This window comes from Corapipo altera, unplaced genomic scaffold (genome assembly GCF_003945725.1).
Source record: "Corapipo altera isolate COAL_440 unplaced genomic scaffold, ASM394572v1 2b, whole genome shotgun sequence".
NCBI lineage: Eukaryota > Metazoa > Chordata > Aves > Passeriformes > Pipridae > Corapipo > Corapipo altera.
Genome location: NW_020884874.1, coordinates 17,150,518 through 17,177,862, shown reverse-complemented (window position 1 = coordinate 17,177,862; position 27,345 = coordinate 17,150,518). Strand labels below are relative to the sequence as shown.

The 27,345-nt window shown below is 40.9% G+C and overlaps 1 protein-coding gene across 1 annotated transcript in view; it reads left to right on the top strand.

Annotated features, from left to right (window-relative positions):
- Positions 1 to 6,919: 6,919 nt before the first annotated feature.
- Positions 6,920 to 27,345, top strand: part of THEMIS (thymocyte selection associated) — a 73,109-nt gene continuing 52,683 nt past the window's right edge. Inside the window, exons 1-2 of the mRNA XM_027631796.1 lie at positions 6,920 to 7,010; positions 23,494 to 23,652. Of these exons, the coding sequence (XP_027487597.1) occupies positions 6,920 to 7,010; positions 23,494 to 23,652 (250 nt within the window). The remainder of the gene's footprint in view (positions 7,011 to 23,493; positions 23,653 to 27,345) is intronic.

Below are 27,345 nucleotides of genomic sequence, written 5' to 3'. Positions count from 1 at the left end.
GCTACTTTTAGCTTTGAGTCTGTACTAGCGTAGAGCTTAGAAATCTCAGTGTCCTTTCCTCTTTGGTTGAACAAAACATTTGCAGAGCTGCCTGTCTATGCAGCACCCAAACCTTTCAGGGTTTTAAGTGTTCCATTCATACACAGTGCTAACATTTTAAATGTATTTATTAAGACTGTGATTCTAATCACACTTACCAACAGTTCAAGAGAGATTTCTGGAGATACATTTCCTGTAGTTTAGTGATATATGCAAAGGCATACACTTCTTCTTTGTTGAAGAAACTTTGGAAAACTTCATGTCAATATTCTTTGCAAGACTGTAACTTAAAATGCCATTATCAGCAAGGTGTTTCTATGGGAAGCCACAACCAGCTGAAAGCCATAACTCCTCCTTATTAAGAATCCACTCCAACCTCTGTTAAAATCAATGAAAAGATCTTTCTGACTCCGGCAGGTACAGAATTGCTCAATAAAATGTAGGAAATGCCCACAGGTTATTATTGTTCAGTCCATAAAAAGTCAGCCAAAAACTTACTATTTTTCACAATGTAATGTGTGTACATGTGCTTTAAAAGCACTGGGGGATCCTGGTTCTTCAATAGACCATTCACTGGAGTCAAACATTGGCAAACAACCCTCTGGGCTCAGGAGCTTTTACTGACAGCCTTTTGTTCATACCTGCTAAGCCATTTAAATTTCATACGAGGAGCATGTCTAAGATCTCTCTGCCCAACTGTAAGGAAATGTCAAAGAACCCAAAACGTATAGCCTGAAAATATAAAGGAATGTTCACAATAAAATCACAGGGCCCTAAAACCAAGATTTTAAAGCCAGGAGCCATCACAATTCACAGGGGTGACCAACTGCTTTCTGAAGGTGTTAGCATTTTCAACATGATAATTTTTATACCAAGTCCAAGAAACTTGGAGCAGAGCAAGATTATAACTTTAGAAAGGTATCTTTTATCCCTATCTGTGGGCTTCAGCTGATGGTGAAGCAGTATAAAATTCTGTGGAAAATTATCCTTGCTTTTTGACATGGCTCCTAATTTTAAATTCCAGCAGGATCTCTCTGTGCCTTTGCCTCCAGGATTGAAAAGTCCTGTACCCAAAGTGACTCATTCTATGGGGACTATGAGCAGAGGCTGTCCATGGAAGTAGGAATGTTAAAAAAAAAAAAAAAATGAACCAAAAAAACCAAAACAACAACCAACTTTTTGGGGTCATTGAAATATTCTGTGCAATGAGTGCTTTTTAATTTCAGGTGAAGTTATAAGCAATTGTTGGAGTCACATAAATGTTAGGCTAACAAAGCTAGGTTTCTTTAGAAGGAATGATTGCAGTGCTTAAGAGCTGATCGTCTTTGGCTTTAAGGGGAAGTTAATCTCATTCACCCATGCATACCAAAGTAGCAGAAAAAGCTTGTACACAAAGATCCACACACCATGTTGTAACTCATGTTACAACAGCTCATGTTTCAATTAGGTCTTTAGCCTATTCAGCCCCTGTCTCTCCAGGACTAATCCAGGTGTACCATTGTTGAGGTTAGATTTTTTTCTTCTGTTGGAGACAGCTTGCTCAAGCTGCCGAGATCATCATCTTACATCCCAAGGACCACTGGAACTTCAGTGTTGTGCTTCTTGGGTGGGTTGCATGAAACCTGAGTGATGTTACCAGAACCAGTGCTGATTGGAAGAGGAAGATCACAGCTCTTGAAAGTCTCTGCAATTTGTTTTTAAGCTCCGTTCGCCTTTGGAGCAGTTTCAGTATACTACTGTTCACTTGACTTAGGTTCCTATAAATGAAAGGTGACACTACAGGTGAACATCGATATATCTTCTCTCCTTTTCTTTATCAGAATTGTTCTTGATGGTGTTTTATAGTCCTATATTTATTCAAGGCTGAAACATCCCTGGTGTCCACTTGTTCCCTTGAGAGATTATTTCACAGTTCAATGCACCTGTCTCAGGGAGAATTCCCTACAGTTTAGTATTACTTTAATGAAAGGTGGAGTTTCCAACTTTGTCCTGGTTCCATTCAGGGAAGAGTTATTTTTTTTTACAGTGGGTGGGAGGAGGTGTGTCTAGGACTCAGAGGTTATTCTATACCATCTCACATCATTGCTGGGAGCAGGGAAAAGAGACTCTTGCTTCCAAGGAGAAGGGGTTCCTTCCAATTGAGAAAATGTGGCAGGAGGAGCTGTCCAGAATTCTTTATTGTCGTGGCCTCCATGGCGAGCATTTTTGCACATGAATCACTCTCTTTTGTATACTTTTCTTATTACTGTTGTTGTTACTGTTCCTTTTCTTATCTCATTGCCACTTCCAGTAAATTGTTCTTATCTCAACCTGTGATCCTTACCTTTTGTGCCTCCAGCTGGAGGCGGGTCAGGGGGAGACGTGTGTATTTTTTATAGTGGGAGTACTAAATTGGAGAATACCATTCCTAAAGCAGGACAACATTAATTGGTGCCCAATGTGGGGTATGAAGTGTTGAGATAACGACAGATCTGCCCAGAGTGGACTGGAAACAAATTTGATCTAAGCATTTGTTGTATTAGGTGTGGAGTCACTGGTCACAATATTGCTTGGTCTGTTCCTGTGTGTGTGGTACCTAACCCTGAATGTACTCCTGTATATACTGCTCACGGGGATCTTTTTCAGAGCAGGGGGAGGGACCAGGATTGCTTTGTTGCTGTAGTGTGTGATATCAGTGTATGATACGATAACATCAAGGGCAATGAGAGTAATTTGGGATGTGTATTCACTGTTGCTCTCCTACCCTTATCATGGGTGCTACCTTTGAGAGCCCGTTACCAGCACATAACGCATCCTGATGCCATCAAGGTACGTAGGGGCAGAACCTCATGGTATCTCTATTTCTGGGGTGACAGGGGGATTCCAACAGCTGACTGTACTGGAAGCTGAAGTGATCCTGACTGGGAGCAAACGGCAGAAACACCCCATTATGACTGACCCAGAAGCCCCATGCATCCTTGGCATAGATTACCTCAGGAAAGGGTATTTCAGGGTCCCCAAAGGGCACTGTTGGGCTTTTGGGATAGCTGCTTTAGAGACAGGGGAACTTAGACAGTTGAATATGTTGCCTGGTTTCTCAGAGGACCCTTCTGCTGTGGGACTGCTGAGGTCTGAAGAACAATAGGTACTGACTGCTACCTCAACAGTGTACCATTGGCAGTACAGCACCAACTGGGACTCTATGATGCCATCCATGAGACAATTTGTGAACTGGAGAGCCAGGGAGTGGCCAGCAAGACTTGCTCACCCTGGGTATGCTGGAACTTCAGTATGAACTGGATTCCAAGGCCTCCCAGGGGCTGGCTGTTCTGAGTTTCCATAAAGTATCTTCCTCTTTGGAATTACAGTTCTGCCAAATCAAGTATCAAATACATTTCCCTTATGTTTATAAACTCAATAAATGGGACATATCTTTCTGTTGACATAATGCCTAGTTTCATATTTATAGGATTGTTTTAAAGTTTACCTTCAACTAGCTCAACTAATGGCTGCATTTATCTAGAGAATGGTCTGAGCTTAAAACATATTGCAAACCTTCACAGGCTCAGAACTGATTTTATTTGGAAACTTGGAACATTTTATTGACTTTCTGAAAACCAATAACTAAACCAAATTAATATTCACCAGCAAGGTAGAAAAATATTCTTGGATATAGTTTTCAAAATTCTTTGTTTTGCCTATGTGTCCATTCTTCTGACCATTATTTTTCAGGCACATTCCCCTACAGTTCTTGGCCACCTTCTGGGAGAATAAGCAGGGGCTTTTCCACGTGGAGAGATGTGGGTCCCTGTTTGTGTGCATCTTCCAGAGCAGCTGGAGTTGCCAACACCATGGCTGCATGAGGACTCATGGTCTCTTTGGCTCTTGCAGGGGTAGGTGCTTGACTTGACCTTCACCCCGTTGCTGGCAGTAGGAGATGGAGTGGCCAAGCTGAATGCTACCTGCAGATTCACACAGGACATAGGTAGCACTGAGGTCCCAATAGGCTCTTTGGGAAGAGTGCAATAACTCAAAAATGAAGGTGCAGTAAGGAGAGGTTTGTGATCTCTGTTCTTTCAGTACGGGAAGAATAGGCTCAGATATTGCCTCTTCTCAGTACAGTAGATACATATTTTTCAGCAGCATGTCCTAATCTTCAGTATTGAAACTTGGGCAAAGCAAAAGGGACTTTTCTAAGTCAAGATCCTCCTAAGAATTTAGTCTGCAATACAATAATCTCCCCAAATGGTCCCTTATTACCAGCAGTCCATGATGATAATGTGATGATTTTCCACTCTGGGATCAAGGATGTTTTGGAAATGGCAAAATATTTTCCTCTGCACTTGGCATTGCACATCAAACTGGAAAAAGCTCCTGCAGAATATTTGGAGAGCAGATCAGTGGTCCTCATTTACCAGTCTATGTGTTAGCAGAGATGGGCACTCCTCTGATAACATGTGACCAGTGAGTAGCATTCCTGGTTTAAATTGCAATCTCAGACAAGTGCTTATATAGTTCCTTCATTGCAATGAAGATGATTGGTTTTGTTAGGTTACATGATAAAAAGCTGGTCTCTGCAGAGGAACAGAGAGGGACAACAGTGGGTGGGGGAACCCCAGAGGTGCTTCCACGGTACTTCCAGGCACATCACAAGAGAGCCATCAGCACACTGAGGCTCATCTCCCCAGTGAGGCATGAGGCTCTGAGCCTTGAGGGCTGCTTGCATGCTCCAGTGACAGCAGGATCAGAGGCCAGTTACTGGGTGGACTGTGCTTAAGTCCAGCTACTGCAGGGATCCTCACTGCATATATATATATTTCTCACTAGTACATCAATCAGCCAGAGAGGGGAACAGGATGAGGCCGTTGGTGCTTACTGTGGTTTCTGTCTAGGTTTCCCTGTGTGTACTTATGTGTATAGGTGCTGTATATGTCTATGTGAGTGTCTGTGCCTATTGGGAACACATACTTCTGGTTGGCCATGAGAGCACAGAGCTGCAGCTGCCTTCTTCATGCTGCTCAGCTTATGGATTCACCAACATAAAATAGGTTTTGTGCTGAATTTTTCTTGTATGAAATCCATGTCTGTTTGTACATTTGCTCTGTTGGATTCAAGCGATTTTGAAAGCCTTTATTAATTTGCATGTGCACTGCCATTCATGTTAGATGTTCTTTTGTGGTGTTGTTCCTGGCAGTCTTATCAAAGTGAAGAGCCAAATACAAGTGAATTGACGAACTGTAGAAATAGCTTTAGGGGTTCTTTACCTGTCCACATTGTTCTGGTCTATGGATAAAGTCCAGCCGCTGGCACTGACATATTACCTCACAGCCTTGGGAGCTGGTACCAAGAAAATTGGCTTTGATTTCCTAGAATTGCACATAATCTTTAAACATATAAAGATGTCCCACTGAAAAAACTGAAACCGCTTATACATTTCAATGCTTTGTGCCTGTAAGAACCAGTTTTTACAATATGGGTCTTTTGACTACCACTGAATGCATGTGATTTTCCCAACTCTTTACCAAATCAATTATAAGTGTTTAATTTCAAATGCATTTTGTTGGGAGGGGAGAATAAGGAATCATTGTATTAAAATAGTTGATGAGTGTTGGCTGTGCATGTTCTCTAGTTTGGCTTTTACTAATACCTGTCACTCATAGATCCAAAGTCCTGTTATTGCTCTGCACCTGCAGGCTCCCCACTTAGAAAACCTATTTCATGTTCTCTGGAGAAATATTTGTTAAGACCAAGGTAAGAAACTCTTCAAACTCCATAGTTAGCATGGCAGCTCAAAGGCCTGTGCACCCACAATAAGAATTTGGGAGTTTAATATGTGAAGTTTTTAGTGTGTGAGTAATATTGCCTCCTGCAAAATATTACATATTGGTGAAATGAAGCTAATAAGCTTTTTGAATAAATGGTCAATTATTTTGCTCACTGTTTTGTCACAATGTCATGCTTTCTACTTTCCCTGACCTCTCAGGGAGACAGGAGAACAGTGTAAGGAAACATGAAATCACAGTCACTTCAGCCTTCCTCGTGATCTGAGTCTGCTGCTTATTTACTATGGCCTTGTTCTTCAGACAAGTACTCCAGCAATAATGATAATCAAGCTCAGAACAGCAGAGTTGGAACCAGTGCTGGGGGTTTGTCATCAAAGCAGTCTGATTTTCCCTTGGTACTGGGCTGTAGTCTCTTAAAATCCTTTCCCAGTTACAGCATCTCAAATTCAAATTCCCACAAATCGCTGGTGGCATTAAAAAATGTTGGCCATTTTGCATAACAGCATTGTCTCTTAATGTCCATTTACACGATGAAGTCATTTGTATTCTATTTGTATGTCTTAAATCCAGACAAAATATTTAAGACAGCAAAATGGTTTTCTTTTCTTCAAAGGCTGTTTTTAGTTTTGAAGTGAACAAACACTAAACTGTTTTGCCATGCTCCAGGGGAAAAAAAAAAAACCAAAAACCCCCCCCCCCCCCCCAGACATGGTGTTTTTCTCCCACTTTAGGTAGGGCTGATATTCAGTATCTTCTTTTCACAGGTTCAATAACCATCACTGTCAAAATGAAGTTTTGTAGCAGATCACACTGCCCCCTCCGAAGCCCAGTACCCACAGCAACCTCCCCCCCCCGCCTTCTCCCAGCCTGGCGTGGACTCGGGGGGTGTGTGGGTGAGGGGACCACCACTTGCCTCACCCCAGTCCAGCTGCACCCATGGGAGGAAGCAGCCATAGAGGGAAGGAAGCAGAAGTACCTCCCCGTGCCACTCCTCCCCTCCGCCGGGGAGCCCCACAGCGCTCCCGAGCACGGCATGCACCAGGCTGCAAGTGTTACTGCCTCGAAAGCTTTTCACTGATCTTTACGTGCCAAGCCCACATGCTGCCTTGCTGCGGACCATGGCCTCTACCCTGGAGAAGTTCATTCATTCTCTGGACCCCAGAGCCCTTCCCAGGGTCCTCGAAATCCAATCAGGCGTCTATTTCCAAGGTGAGCATGGAGTGCTTTCTGTCAGGGCTTTGTATTTGACATCAGGCCCCCCTCCTGACGAGAATGTGGGGGAGGCAGAGGGAAGATGCTGATGGAGTTGTCTCCTAGCAGTTTCCCAGTTTTCACTTTGAAGAATGAGTGTTTGATCAATGGCTTTGAAAATGTCTTTGGTAGGGTGTGCATTTGGTCTTCTCACTGGCAGTGAAGAAGAAAATGTAGTTAGTCCTCGTTGTATCCTGGAAAGAGTAGTGGAATGAGACATGAATTTGCTTTGCTCTTACACAGAGCCATCAATCCAGCAACCACAAATCGCTTCACAGAGTTTATTCGATTAAAGCCAGCTTGCATTCTAGAGCTGCCATGAAGAGGTGCTTTCTGGCTCAGGGAGTCTGGAAAGTGACCGTGAGGTTATCCTCAAGTTCTGTCCTGCATTTTGCGATACTTCAGGTGGTGCAATAATACGAAGTGGTGTGAGCAACACAGGTGACATATTTTACTGTGTTTTCCTGCTGCAGATCTTTCTTATGGTTTTTTTAGTGCTGGGCTCTGCTTGCATACAAAACACAGTGGAAAGGTGGTAGAGGCTTCCATTGGAAGGAAAAATCCTTATCTTGGTCAGGGCATGGGCTTTGTTCCATGACAGTGAAAACAAGCTCATGATCAGCCTAGGAAAAGAAAATTACCTCCATGCCACTGCAAGGGAAACTTGGGCTCCAGCTAAATAAAACAGAGAGTTTCATGACATGAGCTGAAGTCTGATTCAGCTTCAGCCAAATACCCACTTCAGGATCCACAATATCTGTCTTTACACCAATCTAAAAATCCTCATGCTGGTCCTTAGTAGGAGGAGACAGGAGGTGGCCAAGGAACATCTGAGCAGCAATCAGTAGCTGTGGCTGGAGTGGACGATTATTCCCTCCATGAGAACAAGCCTTTTGGGGCAGAAAGAAAATGGAAAAGGGCATACTGAGTCTGTGATGGTAGTGTCAACAACAACTGTCCATGTTGTCCCAGTTGCCCATTCTGGCTGCTCTGGAAACTGCCTAGGGCACATGAAAAGTATTAATATACAAAAAAGCATTCTGGAAAATAAACATAACTAAAAATACCAGAAACATTTGAAAATACACTTTTTCTGATCTTTGCTATGTGGCCTGTTCAAGTTTTATGTTTTTAAACTGGTCTGACAGCTGGGACTGAATTAAATTCCTGGTAAGGAAGCTACTACCTAAGTGATGAAGAGTGGAACTGAAATTAAAAAAGGGAAGATCGCATCCTTAAGTTGGAGTAGCCACTATATTTGTCCCTTTCCACACAGCTAGGAACCATAAGTGATATGAAAACAATTTGCATATATATGTACATCTATGTGCATATACATGTACATATATATGTATTATATGCGTACACAAAATATTGTGAGATATGTATATATATGTAAAAAATGCAGTGATAAAATGATAGTAGCCCAGCTGTCTGCATATTTCTGAGTTCCAACTTGCTGCTCATGGATGGTAAAATTCATGTAAGTAAATCTTTGTAGCTGGAGTTTTTCAATTTGTGCTTCCATGTACTGTGTAAACCCTTCTACATGAGGAGGAAAAACCAGTGGCAGCTTAGCCCACAGACCATTCTGCAGCTGTGTTCTCATATGTGAGACAAAAAAGCTATTAGCTGACTATAATAAAAGTGCCTGCACAGCCTTGGGAGGGGGTGGTATGTGCTCTAAAGACCCGGGAATATTTGCGTTAAGAAGTGTGCTGCTCTGTGCTTTTTTTGGTCTTCAGCAGCACCACTTCTTCCTGTCCTCTGCTCCTGGTGGTTTCTCAGCTGTACTCATACATGTTCCACCTGCAGAGTAGATGCAGCACTAGCATAGGTCCATGTGTCTCTTGCTTAATACAACATGCAAGACTGTTACAGACATTCTACTTGGTTCCTTCCCCTCACAGTCAACATATCTCAAGAATACTTGTAAGTACCTAGAACACCAATATCCCATAGCACACTTATGTTGGTTCCTCTTCTTCCTTGCTTCAGAGGAAGTTTGAGATGCTCAAGACACTCGATGCCTGATAGGCTTGCAGGATCTAGGTCTACAAAAGATCTTCTCAGGCCAGGCTCTCTCTTCCTCTCACTCCCTCCATGAGCTCTCTGTCCCTGTCAGATCTCTCCTGAATATTTTGCTCCTTTCTGTACCTGGCAGCAGGGGTGAACATACTGTTCTGTGATTGCATTGCGTTTTTGTTGCATTTTCTGAAGCAAGAGTAGTGCTTCAGAGAGAGTCTGAAGTCACTCCTGTTATATTGTTAAACAGGAGAATGAACTACTTTGAGCACTTCAAGCTTCCATTAGGGCAACCATTCTTCAGCCCTTCCTCAGGCAGATTCCCCCACCCCTGTGACAGCTTTTTTGATCTCTCTTACCCCATGCAGTACACCAGCAATCACAGTGTAGGTAATGGCAGGTCCATCAGCCAGGATGGGTTTATTATTATGGTTGCAGGGACCAAATCTGAGCATTTGTGCATTGATTGTAGTAGCTCCCAAACGGGTACGCCGTCAGCCTGGTCAGCTGAGTGGTTTTATGGAGTGGGATTTCCTGAATCTGTAATCATTCTCAGCACAACAGGCAGATAGTAAGGGAGAAGATCTATTTTTAAAGCATTATGTATGATTGTTTGAAACTGATCAATCACAAGGCATAATTAATTTTCCTGTGGAAGAATTTAAAATAGCAATAATTTGTATATATGTAAACATTAATATATATTCTTCTCTCTACAACCCCTGACAAAAAAGGTGAAGTTTCTTAATGTCAGCTTAACCAGGTACACAGAATGGCTAATGGAGTAAATAATAGTCTACTAAATCCATTAGAGCTGTCACATCAAAGTTGTAGCTGCCAACCAAAGAAGGCTACCAGCAAGATATGCGATAAGACAGCAAAGTGTAATTCATTTACTATTCTGTGGTGCCTTGTGTGCTATAGGGATGAAACTCTCCATTTACTCTGTCTGGAAGCAGCGTTTTTTACACACTACACTTAGGTCTAATGATTTTACAAATTGCAAATTAGCCTTGTGGTGCTTGACAGATTTTCAGGACCTCTGAAAGCATAAAGAAAGCATAGTGCTTTGTAAAGATGGATGTATCTTTTTCCATGTGGTAAGGTACTTTACTTAGAAACTACAAAGTCAGACTCTAGGAAAAGAGTGTGAATATTTTTGCCTTGAGCAAAGTAGCATCCCTGAAATAATCCGTTCTGCCTTTATATCCATGTTATACCAAGTACAGTCTAGGTCTCTGCTTTCGGACCCAAGCCTGCCTGCTACCATTCCTGATGGAGAGTATGTAGAAAACGTATGCTGTGTGCACTCATTCTACCATTAGTCTCTTTACTAGCCTATAAAAAATTATGTTCCTGCTGATAGTAGTGAAATGTTATATATTTAACTTTAGTTCTCCAAACTGCAAATGGACAGGATTTTATTGACTCTGCTTCCATTCGGAATACTTTCAGCTAGAAAAGCTATAGGCAATTAAACTTTTGCTGTTGGTAGTGAATACTATCAAGTAGACACCTTTCTGAGGAAGTTCTGTTCCTTTTCACGTGTCTGTTCCTGGCCTGAAGCAGAGGGAAGGGTTTCCCTGGGGTGATATCAGTGGTTTTCATGCTACATCTGGACCTTGCAGTTGTTTAAAGCCTTACCAGTTTGCCTCCAGGCAGGATACCAAGGTCTGAGGAGATTGTTCATACTCTCATGTTCCTATTCCCCTTTCCCTGCAGCCATGTGTGGGTGCATAGTCAGAGCCCCAACCTGCAGTCATCACCTACCACTGTCCAACACTGTGCAGAGTCAGGAACATGGGGTATTAGTAATAGCCCTAAATTCTTCCAAAGTGCTTTTCATTCATCATACTCAAAAAGACCATACATAAATAGAAAAATTATTGTCATCCCTGGTTTGAAAACAGAAACCAAAGTGAAAGGAGATCGTAGTTCTGCAAATGCCAGGGATGCCTGTTGGGATAATAATTTTGGACTCTGCAGTCATAATGTCATTGCTACAGAAACTGGACTGTAGTGTTGAATCTCTGAAGGGAATAGGAAGGCTGATTATAAAATGAGAGCAAGTCTGCCAGATACAAATACCTTAGTAATCAGCACTGATTAGAAAAAACTACAGTGCAGACTGAAGTACATGACAATTTAATAGCTCATTAAAATATGTTATAAAAAAAATTAAACTGCTGAAACTCCATTGGGAACCGATTTGATTGATCGACTATCTTTCTGTGAACATTTTAGTAAATATTGATACTTAGCAAGGTAAGTACTGTCTGACCACTGATTTTTACAGATAGCATGCAAATGTGGGCTTTCATCTTTATGTTGCAAAATTTATGTCTGTTTTAATACCGATATAATTATTTTATGGGTAATTGAATTTAATATTCTGCAGGCTTAATTTAACCAGTGGCAGAACAGTAAAAAGTGTCAAACTTTAATTGTGAAAAATGTAGAACTGCTCAAGGCACCTATTCTGTTGGTGTTTCCTGTCATTAGCCTACCCACAGCCTTCCCATTCTTGCTCCACCTAAACAGAAGTCCCACATTGGCTCTTTTTTATTCCCCTAAACTAAATATGCACATCAGTGATGGTATTCTCCCATTCCCCCAGGGACTGAGACTTGCCAGAGTGCGGGGAGAGTTGGTAGCTGTGCTCTGCAGCTCAGCTGCATGAAAGCAGCATGTGTGTTGTGCAAGTTGCAGTTCCAGGACATCCCCTCTTTTCAATGGACCTGTGAAACAGATTGGGAAACCCTATGTTTCCTGCTCTTTCTCTGAGGAGAAGGGAACTCTAAGCCAGCAGCCAGCCTCCTCCTCTCCCGGCTGGGTGTGCAGTGAAGCAGCATGCTGTGACTGTGGTGCTCTCTGCTTTCTGGGGTTCTGGAAAGTTACAGGTCTCTCTGTGTGGGGAGAAAATGTTGGGAAGAGGCAACTGCGGGGTCACATATACATCCTTGGTTAATGCCCTTCCTGACCTAAGGGATCTGAAGCTGCTCAGTATTGCCAGGTGAGGATCCCTCTCCTGGGCAGCTGCTTCATGCTCTCTGACAGCTGCATGAGATGCAATGCCAGACAAAACCCTTTGGGATTTTCTCCTTCTTTGCTCCATGTGAATAGTTCCATTTCAGAAGTCATTTTGGTGAACTATGAAGAATATGAATGTGCTTAGGCTCACGGTTCCTCTTGCTGACTGTGTATCCACGGTCACTCTCTGTCTCTGCAGTTTCAATTTCACTCTCTCTGCATCTGTGACTGGGAAACAACACCTTTCCAGCATGCACTTCTGCAAGCCTTTCAGGGGAGCGATCGATTCTTCTGGCCATCAACAGAGTGCTGGAACTCTCTGCAAAAAGTCTTCTTAACCCTGTAGCTGTAGCTAGGCACACTGAACATAAGGGGAATCCTTGTCTATCAAGTCTCAGCTGCCCCAAGTCCTGATTTAGACAAGGAATCGCTCTTAACACTAACAGAAAATGATCACGTAGGATAGAATGTTTTTTTACTGTTTCTGAGTCAACCTAGAGGGAACAAATCCTGCTCCCTTGTCAAGTGTGATAAGCTGATGAGTTGATGAAGGCTAGGATATGCAGTCTGTAATACGTATGAATAAAACAAGCAGGCTGCCTCTTCAGGATTAATAAAGCTACTTTTTCTTACAAAAAGTAACATGATAATTTAAAATAGAGGCTAAAGCATGGGCAGGTTTGATGAAGATAAGGGTTGTATTTCTTAGAGGTGGAGTATCATTAAAAATGATCTGTGTATTTACAGGGTGGACCCCCAGTTGCACACGCAATCAGTGAAATTTGTGGTACAATGTTTGCACTTACTAATTTGTCTCTTTTTTTTTTTTTTTTTTTTACAGAGGTAGAAGCCAAACTGTCTGTAAAAATGGAACGGTGTTTTCCCTTGAACACAGTTGTTTCCATTCCTCTTTATTGAGCAATTAGGAGCGAGAGCCCTAGGTACAGCCAGAGTAACAGATAGTTTGGATTCTCTGTTGTGGTCGGTAGTCAGAGCATGTTGGTAAATTTTCTCGATTAATATGTACCACCAAAACTCTCCTGCACTTGTTCAAGCTGCTTCGAAAGCAGGTTTTATTCTAAACAAGAAAGAAAATATCCTTCAGTGAATGCAATGTGAGAACAAACCCTGACTTTTATGGGTCAAATATTGCTCACTTTATTCATACTACTGCCCTAAATGACATGACTCATTCAGACACAGTGAGAAAAATCTGACCCTGGGTAGCTTCACTCAGGATGAAGCTGTTTCAAGGATTTCTTTTGTAGGGATTTTCTTTCCATGACATTCAGCTTTGAGCCTCCCTGTTGATGGCACAGGAGGTAGGCAGAATACCCAAATTGCCTTGTTTGTCTCAATGCAGGGGTCAACCTCTTGTCTTGGCTTGCTAAAGCTCCCTCAATGTGCTAGTTTCCTCTAACAAAGAGGGCTTTCCAGCTGTCATTGCACTTGAGCCTCCAAGGATGTGAGGAGGAAGTCTGCAGCAGGAGGAGCCCTGTTTCCCTTCCCATGAACCTATAAAAAGCTTATAAAAATATCAAGACAATTTTCATAAACTCAGGCTCTGGGAAGATAATGAGACAACTATATTAAATAACATAGGAGGGAAGATCTGGGATAAACATCCCATGATACACAAGCCCATGACCACGCACTCTTTCTGAGTTACAGGGCTTTCCTGGGGTAATTTTTCCTTCAAGTACCAGGTGGTCTTTTCATGAAGGAACATGGCATTTGTCCAGGTCCACTGTTTCTGGTTAGCTCTCTTGGACACATGGTAATGGCACAAGGGGAAGAGTGCTGTGATCTCAGTAGGGGAAGATGCTTAAAATTGTTTCCAGTTCTGGCCTGCACCTGTGAAGTGCTCAACACTCTGACCTGAACCTGCAATTTGACTTAAGCAACCTTCTTAATCCTAGTCCAACAAAACATAGTTTTTCTGTTAAACATACTTTAATTCTAAGTAGTTTTTCTGCAAAGAAAATTGATAAAATAAAATAAATCATGAACAGCTTTATAAAGCAGTGGCTAATGCTGTTCAAAAGCAAGTTTGGGAGTTCTCTTCATTGCTGCAGTATTTTCAACTCGTGGGTAAACCCAAATAAAAGGTCAAAGATACTGCATTCTGCGTTGTGGTTTTCCGTGCTCTTTCCATTATAGTGGATGTTACAGACAATAAAGCTCCACTGCCACATGCAGAGCATGACTCCTCTGGATAGATGAAAATCATAAGAAAGTATTTATTAAAAAAAAGGCCATAAACCTATCCGAAATAAATTAGAAACTGCTGAAGTAATTTTTTAAAAATGTTCTTTATGACTGAAATGACTTAAAGCATTTGACATTTAAAGTTTGACATTATATGGCAAAAGATAAATCTTACAGCTTTTGTTTTTTGATGGTTTCATGCTGGCAAAAATCAGACCCTTTGCAGCCTAAGAAGGTATGATCAACATAACATGCATTTTTGCATAGAGCCTTTTGAAGGATTTTTGTCCTAAAATGACCAAACCTGAAAGTTTTTTGTTGCACAGAACATGTTAAAGAGAGCTGTTAGAAAGCCCAGTAGGTTACTCTGTCACTTGACAAAGGGTCTTCCACTCAAATTCACACTGCCTTCACAACTGCTGCTATCCTTTGGACTCTGGAATACCGCGTGGGCACGGGAGAGCTGGACTTACCCACTCTCCTTGGGGACACCTTCTGAGAGTAGGAAGAGAAGGGTGGAATAAAAGCCATAATTTATACTATTTGCAGCCACTCTCACAGCCTGGAGTTAGATAGAAGCTGGGGCATGCTTCCTTCTTTACCTGACTCGTGCATATGCTTTTCAGCCTCTTCCCTGCAAGATGGTAGTTTATTTGAGGTTAGTGGGGAAAATCCAGCATGCTGATGAGCATCTTTGCTGCTCAGGAGGTATTTCACTGGGGGGAAAAAAAACCCAAACAACTAATTCACCATCAGGAATTGTTTGCTTTTCCTCTGCTTAATCAGAGTATAAAATGATTAAAATTATCAAGCAAAACTCTCCTTCCCACAACCTTAAAATAGATCTCTTTTCTTGCCATAGAGCATAAACTCTGAACAATTGGCTAGCTGTCAAAAAATACCTGTAAAGAATGATTTTTTTTTATTTACACTAATTATAGATACATTATGGCCTTCATATTACTGTGGGAGCCTTCAGCAGCCTTAATAAAACTGTGATTTCAGCTGAGCGATGTCGTAGGGGAAAGCAGGCTATTGTAATGCTGACTGAATGGCTGCACCAGGAGATTGAGCCTTTATGTGAAAGCAGAACCATTTCACCAGCCCCTGAAACAGTCACCTCTGATCGGGAAAGACAGCACCCATATGGGCAACTGATGACAACTTAATAGTGGAGAAAGGAGCACTGGGAAAAGGACATGGGGACAAAGTTCTACTCTTTCAGGAGATGTAGGGAGATCTTTCATCTCCCTGCTAAGCAGCCAGGTTCTCAGTTCTTTGGATCTTCTTTCAAAGACTGCTCAGCCTGCCAGCTGCAATGAATTCAGTAAGTGCTACTGAGAGATGAAAGGGAGAATTTTTTCCTTCAAGAGTTCAAACTCATGGGGCTAGGGAGTCAATGCCTAGTGTTTGGCCTCCCAAGTTACTGGGTTTTGTTAAGAAAAAAAGCTTGGTCTTTGTTTAAAAAAAAAAAAAGAAAGAGAAAAGGAAAAAAGCACAGGGGATACTTGGGAGTGCTTTAGCAGCACCCTGTAGCAGACAGACTGAGACTGGGAGTCAGCCAGCCTGTGCTTGAGCTTCAGCCCTGCTGAATAATCCTCTGTGCCGCCTTAGTCAAGCCTTTTGTTTTGCTTGCATTGGTCTCCCTGGCCCTCCCTGCTAAACTGCCCAGAGGTATGTGATGAAAGAGTGTTACATCCAAGTGATGTATTGTTACTGTTTAGTCATGGGCCTGATTTTGAGCCATACTTCCTATCAGCATCAGTGAAGCGTTCATTCTGAGAGCAGTCACCAAATGGAGCTCTAAGCTGCTGGGAAGAAAAAGGGACATATTACTGAGATATTTTACTGTTTTACATCGTATTATAAAATATTTCTCTCAGTGGTACTGTCACATGTCCTGACATGAAGAATGACATTCTCCATGTCAGGCATTCACTGTATTTATATTTTATATTGTTGGTTTTAATACAAAAATATTCTTCTTGTACCTATAACGAGAAATAAATCAAATAAAGGGCTCATATTCAGGAGGATAGTGGTGTGGCTGCTTAACATTTTAGGAAAGATGGAGGAAAAAGATATTGAACCAGTTGTGGTGGTTTCTTTTATGTGATCACAGTGGTTGCTAACACAGATTGTCATCTAGAGATGAGTTTATGAAAGGGTATAAATGTGTTTTTTATTGAACAAAGTAACATTCCATAAAAGGTGATTTCAAAGGCAACAAGCTCTTTAATTACAGCCTTCAGGGGCATTATTTGATCACTGTAAATAAGCTGCTTTATTGTGGGTTCTGCTAAAATGTTGGGAGGGTTTTTTGGATTATTATGCACACATCTTTCTCAAATCAAAAGATTCTGTTCTTTAGGTTACTTGATTTACATTTTCAAAGTGTTACATTTTCTTTGTGATTTGAGTGGGAAAAAATGAAGTTATTGTTGTGCAACAACAAATCGATGTACTAAAAGGTCCATTTTAATTTTATTTTTAGAGATATTGTGTGATGGGCTCCACATCACATAGCTGAAGTAAAATCTTGCAGGGTCACATTGTAACACAGGGGGGAATTTTCATAATGTTTTAAGATTAGTTATGATGGCTTTCGCAGGGAAAAAGAACTTTTATTATCCCTTTTGAAAGCTGTGCAGTTTCCCTCTCTCCCTTTTATCAGCACAAATATTTGCTGGAAATGCCTAGGTAACATTTTTCTTGTCTGAATATAATCTACATTGTATTATTCCAGGGAAACTGCCAAGCAAGGGCTAAAATCAGGGCCAAAGCAATCCAGTTGCAGACAAATATGTAATTACAGTCAATACTACATGTGCAATTGCACCCCTAAAATTGAGTCTGTTCTTGTATGGCTGGCAGATTTTAATTTTATTTTTTTTTTAATCCTGGTATCAATAAAAATGAGGCTTCTGCAATCATGGTTTCAGTCTGTTAGCCATCATCCTCCCAGCCTCTCACCCTCATAATCTTTCAACCTCTTGGCCTATTTCAAATTAATCTGGTAAAGGAGAATGTAATTAAAGTCCTACAAGTTGTCCATGAAAATGGTCATCTATGTAGATATCTATCTACGTACATATATACACATCTTTATATCTGTCTATCCACTCATATATGTTTTCCTACTGATAAGCTGCTGAAGGTTGGCCTCTGACTTCCTTAATCGGATGGAAAATGTGGTGGCATACCTCCATGATTCACTAGTTATATGAGCTATTTATCCAACTTCTCTTCTGCAATGAAAGGTACCATCCTATGGTGATGAGTACTGGGATTCTTGGAGACTCTTTGCTTCTCCTCTGCTAAAGCTTTCCTATCTTCTAGAAGACTTAAATCATCTTTCTTAGATGCTTAATACCCTTTCTCTTCTTGATGATCCCCAAAAATAAATATTTTCTTTCTTCCTCTTTTTTAATTCAAGAAGAGGTTCACTTTCACTGGTATTATTACAAAGCATTTTCTTTGCCAGTGGATTATGTACCCATGTTTATTTCTTTGATGGTAGGACCACAGGCTTCCTTGATTTTAATTTTCTTGGGGTTCTTAGTTTGTTTTCTTGTTTGGTTTTTTTTAAAATTAAAGCCATGGCTTTTTTTCTTTAAGAATGTGGTAGTTTGGTCTAGGCCTTCCTTGGTGACCAGTTTGTAACCAAGGAAGGGTCCAGATTTACCCAGTATTCCCTACGATTTTTACATAAGCCAGGCTATAAGAAGAAAGGAGGAAAGGCCTTCGCTCTCTTTTCTTCCGGCGGCTTGGAGGTGCAGGTTCCCTGCTGTTGAGTCTGTCGGGTTGGGGAGCGAGGCCTGGTAAGGCCTTGTCGACCCTGGGAGACAGAGGTTGCCGGCGATCGTTCCAGAGCGACTCTGTGTTGTCCCAAGGAGAGTAGTAAGATAGTTTTTTTGCCAATTCTTTTAGTTGCTAGATATTGGGCTACTAATCGGGATATATATATATTTTATTTTGGTTTTGTTCCTTTTCCCTTCCCCCTTCCCTTTCCCTTGTGAAATTATGTATTTCAATTGTATATAACTGTAACATAAGTGTAAATATATTTATATATATTGCTTTAACTGTCTCTCTCTCGTTTCGGTTTTCTTGGTTGTTTTTTCCCTCTTCTCCCTGAGGTCTCTGGGGGGGACTTCTTGTGGTAAGGTTTCGAGACTTGGCAGGGAGCCAGCTTCAAACCATATCAAAGTATTAATTTTCATCTCAAATTTTTCCTAGAATTGATGCTCTTAGATGAATGATCCATTTTTTTTCCACAGCAATGCTATGTTACATTCTGATTAAATACTCTGAGAGGTAAGGTGCTATGGCAGCCCTGCTCATTATTCTGTGCACACACTTTTGTGGTTTGCACTGTGGCATTTATAATCCATTTTTTTTCCTGAATGCATTATCTTGGCCCTTGATGTTTCAAGCAGAGCCTGCAGCTCCATGTAATGCTTTTTGTAGGCTCCAGCTTGTACTACATATGCTTGTCTGCCTTAGGTACCTTCTCTCTTTTGTGAGTGCACATTTTCTTTCCTTGTGTATTTTACCCTTTTCTTGTAGTGTTTTAGATTGTCTGCCATCTCCACAGTGCTAGGCCACCACTTACCCTGTTTTTCTCCTGGTTTGCAAATTTTGAGTGCTTTGTCAAAGGCTAATTTTTTTGTGTCATCAAATCATCTCTTTTTGAGTGTTTGGTAGAACAACTCTCTTCATAGAATCACAGAATCCTAGAATGTTTTGGGTTGAAAGGGGACCTTGAAGATCATCTAGTTCCAACGCCCCTGCCAGAGCGGGAGTTTAACTAAACGACGTTGCTCACAACCCCATCCAACCTTGCCTTGAACATCTCCAGGGATGGGGCATCCACTGCTTCCTTGGGCAGCATATTCCAGTGCCTCACCACCCTCACAGTAATATCTAACAAATCTTTCTAATATCTAATCTAAACCTACTCTCTTTCAGTTTGAACCCATTCCCCCTTGTCCTGTCACTACGTGCTCTTGATAGTCTTGCCCTATTTTTCCTGTAAGTTCCATTCATAAAAACTTCTTATGGGTATTGCCCAACTGGATCTTCAGCCTCAGACCCATCACTAATTGATCCATGTTTTCACTTTCTTTCAAGATGTTTATACTTCTTATTTTGCAGGACTTCTCAAACTCTGTCATAAAATTTGTAGCTAATCTACTATGTCTGAGGAAAAGTAAACCTGATAAAGGTAGTAAGTCCCTCAGAAGTAGCCATAGTCTGAAACAGAACTCTCTCCTCTGACTCCCCTCTTTATTTTTCAGTGGCACCACTCTGTTGCAGTTACAAACTGAAGTAGTGGTTAAACATTCCTCAATCACACCATTTTTTTGAGAGCTTTAGCCCCTTAACTGCTCCATTTAGTGGATGAGGGAAAGGCTGTGGATGTTGTCTACCAAGACTTCAGTGAAGCCTTTGACACTGTCTCCCACAGCATTGTCTTGGAGAAACTGGCAGCCCATGGCTTGAACAGGTGCACTCTTCACTGGTTAAAAAACTGGCTGGATGGCCAAACCCAGAGAGTTGTGGTAAATGAATAACAAGAAAGACCTTGAGGTGCTGGAGCACGTCCAGAGTAGGGCAACAGAGCTGGTGAGGGGGCTTGAACATAAATCCTATGAGGAGTGACTGAGGGAGCTGAGGTTGTTTAGTCAGGAGAAAAGGAGACCTTACTGCTCTCTAAAACTACCTGAAAGGAGGTTGTGGCAATGTGGGGGTCAATCTCTTCCCCCAGGTAACTAGCAAAAGGACAAGGGAAAAGGGCTTCAAGCAGTGCAGGGGAGGCTCGTGTTGGATATTAGGAAAAGTTTCTTCACTGGAAGAGTAGTTAAGCATTGGAACAGGCTACCCAGGGAAATGGTCGAGTCACCATCCCTGAAGGTATTAAAAATGCGAGTAAACATGGCAGTTCGTAATATGTGTTAGTGGGCATGATGGTACTCAGTTGAAGGTTAGACTTGATGATCTTAGAGGTCTCTTCCAACCTTGATGATTCTATGATTCTTTGCCTCAGGGACAGTTTGGACAGCTCTACTCCAGATACCATGTTGTTAGCAAACCAGCTGCAGCCGGCGAGGACACCGAACCTGTACGGTTCAATGTCTGTGCTCCTATGGAGGAGCACTGCTGGTGTGTGAGTGAATGTCCAGGGATGACACTTGCAAAGACTGTCTAGCAGAGATGAAAACAAATGTGCCCGAAGCCCCTAATTAGTCTGTGTAATTGCTTTCATATGTTAACTGGCTTCTAGGAGCTTGTTTTCAAGTGAGATAATCTGGAGAAGCTGGATCTAAATCTGTGCTGAAGAAAAAAAACCTCTAGAAGCCACAAACTCCCATTTTGAGTAGGTTTTCACAAATATTTGTTCAGAAGTGGGAATATTGGAATTCTTTGCTCATCTTTCCATGATTCTGAAATGCAGAGCTCATCACACTGGGTCCTCTGAGATTCCCTGTATCTAATAATATCGCGTTTACTTGTAATCTCTACTGTGTCTGATGTGAGGAGTGAGGTGGTTCAGCACAAAGGGAATATTACCCTCTTCACAGCTGCTCAATCTTTCTCTCTCTCTCACTCTTATATGAAATAAGTAATGCACATACACTTTTCTGACTGTCATAAAATATCCTATGGAGCTCACCTAAAGCAATGAGACGTATAATAATTCCTCATGTGTTTATTACAGCAGCAGCCAGCCTAGTGATGGTAACTGTAGCAATATCCAGTGGAGACAACTGAGGTAGTCTATGTTGAATTGCTCAGGGACTGGAGAGACTGCAAACAACTATGCACTATTCTTACAAGAAGAATACTAGATTGTTCTTTTTCTGTTAAAGGACAGCAGCTTTCTTATTCTTCTGCTGAATAGCAAAATTGTTGAAAGCATGCATAAACAACATGTTTCTTCACCTGGCTCTGGTTGATACCTGTGTGGCAGTGTAATCCAGAATTTCTGCGTTAATCGTCATCCTGGTGTGCAACAGAAAGGCAGTAGCCTGCTGGGTGAGTTTAGAGCCTAAGTACAGCAGACCCCTTGAGCCTATGTAGGGTTCTTAGCAAGAGAAACCAGGGGATGTTGTCTCATCCAGCCTGTCAAAACCATCTGACAGATGGTTTTTTACTTTTTTTTTTTAAACTGAGATTCCTTCTGCAAAGGGTTAAAACCCTACATCTTCTTTAGAGGAACAGCTGGGGATCTTCTCGTGTCCATCTCAATTGTGAGAGCACTGCACAAGCAAATGATGGTTTTGCCTGAATGTGTGTTCACAACAGAGCACACTTAACCAGTTGCTGTCATTACTCTCACTCATTCTCCTGTACTGACTCTAACCTGTTGTTTTGTGGTGCTCTACAGAGGCTTTGGGTTTAGGCTAAAATGAGAGTAAGTTATGCTCAGGCTGGGCTCCCAATGAGTTCCAATGAGGTCAAAGTGATAGCCAAGTGCTTGCCGCTTGCGAGTGCTTCAGCGGAGTCGATAAATATATCCCAGACTCAGTAAGAGATGCTTATTAGCCCAGGCTGGAATTGTTCTTGAGTGAACATTAGGAAGATCAGTCAGCTAATAATTGGTTTTTTGACGTGACACCTGGCAAAAAAAAAAAAAAAATCAACTGATTTTTTTTCTTTTTCTCCCCTATCCCCACCAACTATAAGGAAAGCTGTGAAAAAGAGTGTTACTCTCTGTGGGAAGTGAGTTCTGCAGGCAATGGCGATATTTCAGTACAGACCAACTCAATTATTGATTACAGCTATGTAGCCAAAGGTCAGGTTTTAAATATCTCTCATTGCCTGAGACCATTCTGGTTACCCAGGTTTAAAAAAAAAAAAAAAAAGGGTGACTTTGAACAAGATGCAAGAAGGGGCTTAGAGTGATTGTGAGAAGGCAAATCCGTCTTCTCAGAGATGATAAAGAGAAGGGCAAAATTAACATTGCAAACCCCTTGGGGAAGGGAGAGATGGAAATGAGAGAAAAAGTATTTTAAGTAGCAGAACAATGTTAGTAGGAGAACAAATGAATACACTCACCAATGCATTGAGAGTGGAAATGACAACAAGGTTTCTCACCACAAGGGAAATGAAATTTTGAGATGAGACTTCAGAAAGGGTATGTCCACACCACTTTAGGACAGATTTTGGTAAGTTATTGGGAGGAAATGTGTAGAAGAATTGCAGCTAGCATTAAAGTCAGCATTTCTGATGTTCCGTGTTCAATGCAATTCTATCTACAAATGGAACACCATGTGTCTGCCGCATTGCATTTATATATAGTTAATTGATCCCATGCCTGAAAGCTTCTCCTAATCTCCTGCAGAGACCAAGAAGAATTTGCCTTCTGCATAACTTGGCTTTTGTTTATCCTTCTCCCCCCGCACCTGCTTCTGAAACAGTAAAGGTTTGACCACAGCTCAAATGGAAAAGGGAAGGCTGTTTTTGGCAGGGCAAGATGCAGTTCCATGTTTTGCTGAGGAAATGCTGAAACGCTTGGCTGGATTGCCTTGTTCCTGTTCTCAAAGTTCTGAACATCACAGACAAAAAAAGAATTTTTTTGCTGCCAGGTCAGAATCAGTAGGGTTGTTTCAGCATGGGACAGAAGTTGTCATGGTTAATTTCCCAGTTTTTCAATTTCTTGTACTTTCTTCAGGTCTTCTGTTACTCCAGAAAGCTCAAATGCTGGAGCACATTGACATCTCCTGTCATTTCCCCAGACACTTTTTAGGATCTGTGGGTTTTTATCTTCTGCTGTAGTCTGTTGTTTCCTATGCACTGTGCTGTCCAGAGGCACCTTGTCTGTCCGAACTCCGTTGTCTGCTGATTTCAGAAGACAACTCCTGACAACTCAGCCAATCTTATGCTCTATCTCATTACATTTTGGTCTGGTTATTCAGAAATGTAGATTCTTCAGACCTTGTTCTCCTTACATGCATCTAAGAGCAGTGTACATATAGAGCTGATATAGAGGTCACTGAAGTCACAAAATGGATTTTCTCATGACCCTAAGGAAGAAAATTAAAATTATGTCAATTATCACAGGATAAGTATTATTTTATATAGTTTAAGTATTGTTTTTGCTTTCACTCAAGACTCTTGACAAAGTGAGAAAAAGCTGAATAAAGTTTTTCTTTCTTTTTGTATTTCTTTTTAGGCTCCATCTACGAGATGTTTGGAAATGAATGCTGCCTGTCAACAGGAGAAGTCATTAAAGTTATTGGCTTCAAAATTAATAAGCTCATAGCAAGTATCTGTGAGAATAATGAAGTCAGCCAGTTTTCAGCCAAAGTGGAATTACCACTAAATTTCCCTGGTATAGTATTTCATACAAACATGTTTTTGAGGAATTATAGTCCTGAGTAATCACCTTTGTTCATTTTATTGATTTGCTGTCTTGATTGATATTTGAGGTCGCGACTGCTGAGTTGGATGCTGTCAAGGACACAGTTTTATCAGAAGATACAAGATACAATCAACTAATTTTTAAATTTCAACTCTTACAGTTCATTTTTAAACCTGAATAGAAATTATTAATATTATAATATTTGGTAGTAATGTTTTCTATACTTGGAGTCAGTCTAAGAATTACAACAAAAATTTTCTTTTCATTTACTTCCAACTTTGCTGAACTTTGTCTGAGCTGAAATTTTCCTTGCTGTGTGCTGAAACTATAATTTATTTACCATTACTACATGTGTATTTTATTATTTTTGGATGTAAAATATTTTCAATACTTTGTTGCATTCTGCTTTTATTTTAATTATTTATTTTAATTCCAATGGTCAAAATGGCTGTTCCATGCCTGGAAAGAGGATTAGAGGGAAATTATGTGTTTTTCTGCTTAAAAAATACCTTAACTGTTCTATAGATAAATCCAAATATAGTCATATTTTGGAGGATAGACTTGAAATTTGTCATGTGATACTGACTTGTTATTTCAAATATATTTTCCTCTGTCCATGATGACTTGTTAGGGAGAGCTGGCCAAGTACTGAACCCAGGGTACCTAGTTCATCACACGTTATATTTATTAATTTTTGCATTCTGCTCTCATCTCAATTCCTCTACTATTAGGGCCCAGCAGTGTTAAAAAGGGAAGTGAATGGAGTGCAGAGGGAGAAGTGATGGACTGTGAGTATCCCATGTGTGGGAAATAGAGGAGACAAACTAGGTTGGGAAAATGATGGAAAAAGATTGGACCCCTCAGAGCAGAGCAGAAGGATCAAGACTTGCCATGCAAAGATCAGGGACTGGAGACAGAGGTGCAGGTGATTTCAGCAGCAGAGGAATATCTCACCCACACACAAAAATATATAAGTAGGCAATTTCCTATACTGGGACTCTTGCAGGCAGCAGAGGTAATGGGAGCTGCTCGAAGAGAGGAGATGAGCAGGCTGGGAAACAGCATAAGGCCAGTGGGATATGGCAAGGAGTCTGTTTAGGTCTGGGAGAGAAGTTATGGGTCACCTGCAGGTAGGAAACACTGGGACAGAGCACACACAGGACACAGCAGACTTCAAGAGTCTGAGATCACATCCAGGACTAACTTTCGCCTTCAGTCTAGCTAATGAACTGAATGAGACTACAGTTTTGTAGAAAAAAGTATGTAAACATTTAATTAGCACTGTATTGTACTGCAAGCACATGGGAGGATAAATTGATGCTGCTTGGGGAACATGATATGAGTGTTTTCTGGTGTTTGAGTGCTTGACTTAATAACTTCATTGGTGCTCTAATGTCTTGCTGAGCATGTGATTGTGTGCATGCAAGCATGTATAGAGTTTAGGTTATGAGAGTGTCCAAACTTGTATGTGCTTTTTCTGCAGAGGGACACAAGACATGCTTCTTGAAGCAAATAAAATGTAAAAGTGCATGGGAATGCAATGTTTTAGCTGATTTCCATATAAAAATATCTTCTGCCATGTCTTTATTTCAGATTTCTCTCTGAAATAGTTGCATATATATCGTATTTGCCCCTCAAGTAGATGTTCAATTTACTTTCACGTATTTCTTTCTCAGTGAATCAGAACCATTTATATGACCACTTATCAAAAGACTTTTTCTGGAATGCCATTTTCAAGCACTAGTAGGACCCAAATGTAGGATCAAAGTCATTTTAATTGTCTGTGACTATCTAGAGGTATTGAAATATGACTCTCCTGTGAACTCTCAAGATACTTGGTATTTTTCTTGAAATCCAAGCTTCCTTACTATTATTAAAATTTCTCCTATTTCTAAAATATATATACCTATAGGAAGTCATATTCTAAATCCTGGTTGACAAATGGGGTCCAACCCTAAAATATCCAACACAACAGAGGGATAAAAGTAATCCTACATTTGTTGATGCTGAAACTCCTGGTCTTTAGAACAGAAGGACTTGTGATTTCATATGCTTGAACCTAGTGAATCATGATTTGTTTGCATTTAAGTGATCATTTTTACAACTTGGCATTTGGATGTTGTTGCCCTATTGAGCACATTTCAAATTTGATCTAATCATCACAATTTGTATGCATAGTTACGGACTCTCGCAACCAGTGTTCTAGAAAACTGTGTTATTTCACTTGAAAAATAGATTCAGAGTTAGTTTTGCTGAAATTTATCATCATTATACTCCACGTGACAGGTATTGCTGAATAGCAGCACTGAAGAGGTGTATAATGATACTTCTTATTAGCCCAACAGGGAGCACCTCTTTCCTGTTTCTCTCTGTATACACACTCTTATGCATTCAAGAGCTATTTGGTAAGATGTAAATCTGTCATTTCTCTAATTTAGTTCTTAGCTGAAGAATTATTCTGCTCTGCAGAGTCAAGATTTCCCTGTCTCTGCTTCTTCTTGACCTTCCTTTTCACTTTATTAGGTGCACATGCTAAATTCTAACTGAAACATTGCACATGAAACATGGCTTTCCCCTATCTCCTGAACAAAGCACAGAACTGAATTGCAGATGATCTTTTTCACACTGACATTGACTTAATTCAATAAAAATATCCGCAGGTCTTTAGGAGGCTGACACTGTATTTACATTGTATGTGCAGTGCTCTCTTGCCAGTGTTGATGCAGAGAAATCTTTTGCTTTGATACTATTTTCCGATTCCTCTGTCATGAGTTTTCGTTTTTATGCAATGAAGTCATGTATCCTTTAACCATGTGCATGCTGGCATAAGTAAACAATGCTCCTATTTAGGTTACTCTGAGGATAGCATCTCTGTGAGTGAAGAACTGTGCTCATTGGCTTTAAATGAGCCTTAATCTTTGTCTTTCTGAATGTATTTACAGCCTACAGAATTCCTTTTTTTCTGCTCTGGCAAATCAGATCCTTGATAAAGGCCTAATCTGCCCTTGGGATTAGAGAAACCATTGCAACTGCAAGTTCACTAACTGTGTTACATTGTTTTATCCTCATTCTAATTTTTTCTTTTTCATGCCTCAGGGGACCAGGCTATTCTTTCTGTGCTTATACACTGGGTATAAAAAAAAGAAGTCTACTGTTACTCTAGACACTTCAACGGCTATAGCTAACCACATTTTGAACTACAATTTTCACTGCTAGCAAATCTGCAGGTAATTTGCAGAACATCTGAACTGTGTGCCAGCACAAACAATTACATTTCATTCCATTGTATTCTTTTTTCTGCAAAAATATTTCTGGACTGACCTTGTTCTTATGAGGTCCCTGGCTGTTGGCTGCTGCTCGTTCCTATGTGGTCTGACAGATAACTGAGCACGACTGTCCACTTTGAGTGCTCAGCCTCTGCGAGTCACAAGACAGAAGACTCATCTGTGACTGTGCAGCACATCTGTGGAAGAACAGGGATTAGGAACTAGGAGGCTCATCTGAACAAGAGATAATGTAGAGCTGGCCTTTGTAATAGGATGGGGAGAGGAGAATGCTGGAGCAGAGAGGGTAGAGAGTGGGTAGTGGAGGTGAGGGAAAAGAGGGATAGCAATTAAGTCAGGTCCAGAGAAGTTAGAAACTGTGCTCTACCCAGTCTTTTGC